This window comes from Arachis hypogaea, chromosome 16 (assembly GCF_003086295.3).
Source record: "Arachis hypogaea cultivar Tifrunner chromosome 16, arahy.Tifrunner.gnm2.J5K5, whole genome shotgun sequence".
Taxonomy (NCBI): domain Eukaryota; kingdom Viridiplantae; phylum Streptophyta; class Magnoliopsida; order Fabales; family Fabaceae; genus Arachis; species Arachis hypogaea.
This window is the reverse complement of record NC_092051.1, coordinates 77,498,331-77,505,481: the sequence shown is the minus strand read 5'-3', so window position 1 is coordinate 77,505,481 and position 7,151 is coordinate 77,498,331. Positions and strand designations below refer to the sequence as shown.

General features: G+C 39.6%; 1 protein-coding gene across 1 annotated transcript; it reads left to right on the top strand.

The window, feature by feature from the left end:
• The first annotated feature begins 4,085 nt into the window (after positions 1-4,085).
• Positions 4,086-6,278, top strand: LOC140180141 (uncharacterized). The gene is made up of 3 exons (XM_072220551.1): positions 4,086-4,544; positions 4,638-4,891; positions 5,414-6,278. Exons 1-3 carry the CDS (start codon positions 4,086-4,088, stop codon positions 6,276-6,278), a joined length of 1,578 nt encoding a protein of 525 aa, XP_072076652.1.
• The last annotated feature ends 873 nt before the right edge of the window (positions 6,279-7,151 follow it).

The following is a 7,151-nucleotide window of genomic DNA, read 5'->3' as shown; positions in this document are numbered from 1 at the left end:
ATGGGAAAGAATACCGTGATGCCTAAGGAAATCAAGCGGATTTACTTGAATGACGAGGCTCAGCTCTGGCACCAGATACTGAGCAACTTTTTTATGCCGAGCACTCATGAGACGGAGCTGCTTGCCATTATGATCACCCTTCTCTGGTGTGTGTTGGAGGGTAAGGACCTGTATCTGCCACGATTCATCCGGCACTATATGGCCAGGGTCCATTTCTGAGGCACCCTTCCTTTCCCATATCTGATTACCCAGCTCAGCCGTCGAGCTGACGTGCCTTGGGAGCTTGTTGATGAAAAGCCACCTGCTGCAAACTGCAAGAAGATTATTCCTCACAACAGGAACTTTCAGGCTTTAGGCTACAGACCTCCATTGCTTCCCGCTCCTGATGAGACAGCCACACCTTCAGCTGCCCCTTCTTCATCCACTGCTGCACCCACTCCCACCACTGCACCTCCACCTGCTCCTGAGACCATTTATCATTTGGTGCATCGCCTCTTCACCCGCCTGGACCGTATGGAGCGTCGCAACGAGCGACGCTATGAGCACGTCAAGTTGATGATCCGTTTCGGCGGTGACATCCCCTCCGAGCCTGACACCCCTTCTGATACATCTGAGGTGGAGGAGGACGATCATGAGGAGGAGACACCTACCCAGGCTGCACAGGCAGGACCAGAGCAGGCTGCGCCACAGCAGGAGGTGCCACACCAGATCCAGGCCACAAATGCAGAGACTCCTATCTAGTCAGAGCCTCCACTGCAGCAGACTGATCCTCCTACCTTCATCCAGTCCGCAGACCCTCAGGCCACCACAGAGACTCCAGCAGCCCATCCTTCCGGTGATGACACTCCTTCACACCCAGCTTGAGTGAGCATCGAGGACAATGCTTTATTTTAAGTGTGGGGAGGTCGCCATCCCTGGCGTTTTTTTTTTTGGTGAACCACTACAGACCCTTTCTATCTTATTTTGTTTATTTTTCTGTATTTTTTATCTTTATTTTTTTCAGTACTTGCACACTGTTCTTTTGCTGTATTTTTACTCTATTTTCGCATTTTTCACTTTAGTTTATATGTTAGCCATTTAGTTTAGTTACAATTCTAAACTTGTTAGTTATAGAATATGTGGATTAATTAGTATAGTTTACCCTTTTAGCATATGACAGTTTGGTTTAAATTGAAAATAAAAAGGAAGTAAAATAGAGACTTTAACATAATCAAAAACAATCCACACACCTTGTATATAGAACATAACATGTTAGTTAGTTAAAAACATTTCATCAAGGAGGAACACTAAAACTTTAAAGCCCCCCCAAAAAAAAATTTTACATTGAGAATAATAGGAACTCTTAATTTCTACTTGCATGACATCTATAACTGATATATGATTTTTGAGCTAGAGAACACACAGCCTGTGAGTTTTGAGCTTAATTGTATGGTTACATTCAAACCATAATTTTTATTCCTGTGTGTTTTGCCCTTCTTTTTTATTCTGGTGTTCTTTACTTTGTTTTAATCTATATGTCCAATTATAGAGTATAGATACATACTAAGAGATGATTGAGGCCATTGCTTGAAATATTTGCTCACTTATCCCAAATTAGCCTACCTTTTACATCACCCTTGTTAGCCCCCTTGAGCTTTTTAATCCCCTCTTGTTCTATAAACCACATTACTAGCCTTAAGCAGAAAAACAAAATAAAAATCCCAAGTTGAATCCTTGGCTAGCTTAAGATAGAAATTGTGTATTGTTTAAGTGTGGGAAACTTTATGGGAACATGGATGATAGAGACAAAGGTGGAAAGTTAAAAGGAATAAAGATGTTTTAATAAAAATTTGGGAAGCATGCTCATGTGAAATCAAAACAATTGAATTACCATGTGCAATAAAAAAAAATTATTCTCGGTATTTAATTGAGGGGATACAAAAATTCTCCAATTGTAAAATAAAAAGAATCAATGCACATGGGATAAAATTTAAGTTAATGCATGAGCTTGCAATACAAAGTGAGAAAAGTTGGGCAAATAGGTTAAGAAACTTTGAATTACAAAATATGTATGTTAGGTGAGATCTTAGGCTAATCAAGGATTCACTTATTAGCTCACTTAGCCTTATACATATACCCTTACCTTTACCTTGGCCCCATTACAACCTTGAAAAAGACCTCATCATTTTTGTATGTCTGTATTCTATAATTGTTGATTGGTTAGATGAAGAACAAAGTTATAGAAAGTAAGGATAAAAAGAAGAATAGAGTGATTAACCCAATAAACACTGAGTGACTAGAGAGTAAACACAAAATCCAGTGAGGGTTCAATAGCTCATCACCATATATCTCTGCTTGAATTGTTAATTGTCTTGCAAGTTTGAAAAATATTTTTACCCATCTCAATTATAAAAGTGCTTTAACATTATCTAGGGTTTGGCTATGCTTATATGATTTCTTGAGAATGTGAATTAATTTAACTACATGTAAGTTTTATATACAAGTGAATAACAATTAGAATTGCATGATTCATTTAAGTAGTTGCATTTAGAATAGATTGCATTGCATGAGATTCCACCACTTTAACCTTACCTTACTCTTTATCGTGGACTTAGCATGAGGACATGCTATTGTTTAAGTGTGGGGAGATTGATAAACCCATATTTTATGATATATATTGTGCTCAATTTAAGTTATTTATTCAACCATTCACCCACTTATTCATGTAAATTGCATGGTTTTACTTTTCCTTTCTTATTATGTGATATATGTGAAAAACATGTTTCCTATGCTTTAAAAATAATTATTTTAATTACCCTTTATTACCATTCGATGCCGTGATTTGTGTGTGTAGTAGTTTCAGATCTTCTAAGGTAGGAATGACTTAAAGGATGGAAAGGAAACATACAAAAAATGGAAGGAAAGCACAAAATTGAGTTTTTGAAGAAACTGGCAACGACGCGAACGCATGAACGACGCGGCCGCATGCCTAGCATGAAAAAGCAGCGATGCGAACGCGTGACCGACGCGGACGCGTGCCTTATGCAGAACACGGATGATGCGTACGCATGACCGAAGCGAACGTGTGACAAGGAAAACTCCAGATGACGCGACCGCATGACCCACGCGGACGCGTGACAGATGCCACGCACCAGAAAATACAAAAAATGCTCCTAGCAATTTCTGAAACATTTTTTGGCCCAGATCCAAGTCCAGAAGGCACAGATTAGAGGTTATGAAGTGGGGGAATGCATCCATTCAGGAGAATGTCTTCAATTATTCACTTTTCATAATTTAGATGTAGTTTTTAGAGAGACAGGTTCTCTCCTCTCTCTTAGGTTTTAGGATTAGGATTTCTTATTATTCCAATTTAGAATTTCAACTCTTCATCAAGTTCAATATTCCTTTTACTTTATCTTTCTTTTTTACTTTCAGATACTTCAACGCTTTTATTGAATTACTTATGTTGCCAATCTGGCTTATGAACCATTCATATTAAGATTTGATTTTCTAGTTAATATAATTTGAGGTATTTCAGAATTATGATTGCTTTCCTTTATTTATATTAATAAATTAGATTTTCCCCTTTTGGCTTTGGTAAAGTAATTGGTAACTCGTGAGTTATCAAACTCAACGTGATTGAAAATTGTTGTCTTTACTAATTGAGTTGAACTTCAATAACTCCAGTCCTTTCTTAGGAATTGACTAGGACCTGAGTATCAAACTAATTGGTCCACTTGACCTTCCTTTGCTTTAGTAAAGGCTAACTAAGTGGGATTAAAACTCAATTCTCATCACCACTGATAAGGATAACTAGGATAGGACTTCCAAGTTCTCATACCTTGCCAAGAGTTTATTTTATAGTTATTTATTTATTTTACTTGCCATTTAAATTACTTGTTCCTTACTTTCAAAACTCCCAATTTACAAAACTCATAACCAATAATAAGAACACCTCCCTGCAGTTCCTTGAGAAGACGACCCGAGGTTTAAATACTTCGGTTATCAATTTTAAAGTGTTTGTTACTTGTGACAACCAAAACATTTGTACGAAAGAATTTTCTGTTGTTTTAGAAGCTGTACTTACAACGCGATTATATTTGTCAATGACGCATTCATTACCGGATCCGAGCTTAGCTACATTTGATCCTGAAATTGAAAGGACTTTATTTCACATTAGGCAAGCTCTGCGTCGGTTAGCCTTTGGAGATGGTGAATGGGTTTCTACCAATTCACCAACCTTATCCGAGGTTGAATCTGAAGCACCATTTAAGGATGGAACTATCTACTCTTCCATTGATACTACTAATACCCCTTCCATTGATTTAGGTACAGATACTATGACCGCTCCAAGAAGAGTCACTCTTAAAGAGGCCAATGCTCCAAATTATGTCCTTCAACCGCTTCAAGTGCGTCATCCGGATTTGAATACTAATTTTGAGCTCAAAACTGCCTTGATTAATCTTCTAGCCAAGTTCCATAGACTTCCCGCTCAAGATCCTATTAGACACCTTAGAGACTTTCAAGGTGTTTGTTCAACAACTAGGCGGGAAAGTTCCGATGAGGTTACTATTTGGTTATTTGCTTTTCCATTCTCTCTTGAGGGGAGAGCTAAAGAGTGGTTCTACACTTTGCCCTATGAGATTATTGGCGATTAGGATTTGATTGAAAGGGAGTTTTTAGACAAATTCTTTGCTCCGGAGGTAACGGATAGGTTAAGGAAGGAAATTTCATGCATTGTCCAAGGTGAATTGGAAACTCTCTATGAGTATTGGGAACATTTTCGGAAGCTTCTTGACTCAAGCCCTCACCACATGATTGACACTCTAGTGTTGATTAGCTACTTTTGCCAAGGAATGAAACCTCAAGACAAGATTCTCTTGGATGCTTCAAGTAATGGTTCCTTGACAAAGTATAGAACGGCGGAGGAAGCATGGCAACTTATAACCAATCTATCCGAGTCCACCCAACATGCTAGGCAAAGAAACAATCATCCAAGATCCATAAATGAAGTTTTTTCTAGTGGTGAGACTGCCGCCCTTACCAAAACTTAGGAGAGATGACCAATATTCTCAAGCAACTCTAACTCAATCAATAATAACCTCCAACTCCTCAACAACAACAATGTCAACAGTTGGTCCCCCAAAGAGTCTGTGGAATATGTGCTTGCTATTCTCACTACACTGATGAGTGTCCACAACTCCAAGAAGACAACACCTTGGTGGCCACCAATGCCTATTACAACCGTCTGAATCAAGGGAACTATCAACAAGGCGGTAATTATAATCAAGGTGGTAACTACAACCAAGGTTTGCAAGACAACCCTAACCAAGGATGGAGAGACAATTCCAACCATGGATAAAGAGACAACTACAACCAAGGAGGCCGAGACAATGGTGGAAATCAAAGGTGGAATAACAATAACTATCAACAGAACCGGGTATCAACAAAATCCTCCATACCGAGCACCACACCAAAGACAAGCTCAAGCACCTCAACCCAACCAACTACAAGCCCCTCAAATTACCTACCCTCCTTCTTCCTCCAACCAAAATGAAACACTCTATTTTATCCTTCAAGGACAAAAAGAGCTTCAGAATTCACTTAACTCTAGCCTCACCGGTCTTACCTCCACTCTACAAGCTCTTATTTCTCGAGTGGACCCACCATTTACCTCCAACAATCAACCATCAAGTTCTAGTGCACTACCCTCTCAACCTTTATCCAACCCCAAGGGTGGCATCAATGCCATTACCTTGAGGTCCGGCACTAAATTGCAAGAGAGGAGTCTTGAAGAGCCAAGCCCAAGAGAAGTCACTCAAGATGATGATATTGTTGAGGTAGAAGAAGTCGAAGAGGAGGATGAGGTGCAAGAGGTGGTTGAAAGAGAAGTTGCTCAACTAAAGGATGGAGTTCCTAAGGATGGAAATGTCGTGGAAGAAGCTACTCCAATTCCATTTCCTATGTTGGCAAGGAAGACCAAGAAGCAAGTGGAGCAAGATCCCAAGATGGTGGAGATATTCAAAAAGGTTGAGGTAACTATTCCTCTTTTTGATGCTATTCACCAAGTCCCTAAGTATGCTAAGTTTCTAAAATATTTGTGCATGAGCAAGGAAATGATTCATGATTTAGAAACTATTCCATTGGGAAGCTCAATTTCTGCTTTGATGGGTGCTATACCGGAGAAATGTGGTGATCCCAGTCCTTGTCTAGTCACTTGCACTATAGATGGTGTACAATTTCTGGATTGCATGTGTGATCTAGGTGCTTGTGTTAACATTATGCCTTTATCTGTTTAAGATACATTGAAGCTTCGACCGTTGAAATAGTCGGCGGCCCATTTTGTTTTGGCGGATAAGAGCATAATCTCAGTGGTTGAAATTGCGGAAGATGTTCTAGTGAGTATAAAGGGGTTAGTTTTCCCGACTGATTTCCATATTCTTGTGATGCCCCCTAGTGACACCGGAAGAACATCATCTATTTATCTTGGGAGGCCATTTTTGAAGACCTCCCAATTTAAATTGGATACTTTTTCGGGTACTTATTCTTTTGAGATTGATGGAAGAGCGGTGAGTTTTAATCTTGATGAAGCCATGAGACATCCACTGGAGGACCATTATATTTTCCGGTGTGATTTAATTGATAATGTTGTGACCGAAGTCAACCATAATGGTTTTGATGAGAAGAGCATAATTCAAGGTCCAAGTGTGGGGAGCTCCCAACACCTTACCACCTCCAGTGTTACCGGATGATCAAGTGCCAAGTCATGAATAAAGTGTAAATTTAAAACCACTTCCACCCCACCTAAAATATGCCTATCTTGAAGAGAATCAAAAGCTCCCGATGATTATTGCAAAGGAGCTTACCTCCCAACAAGAGGCAAAATTACTTCATATCTTGAGGAGAAACAAAAAGGCTATTGGCTGGAGCGTGGCGGACATAGTGGGCAGAAGCCCTCAAGTTTGTGAACACCGCATTTTTCTAGAAGAAGAAGCCAAGCCTATTCGACAACCTCAAAGGCATTTGAATCCCACTATTCTAGAGTTTGTAAAGAAGGAGGTCACCCGATTGCTTGAGGCCGACATTATCTATCCGATTTCAGATAGTGAATGGGTGAGCCCCGTGCAAGTAGTTCCAAAGAAGTATGGTGTTACCACAATCAAGAATGAGAG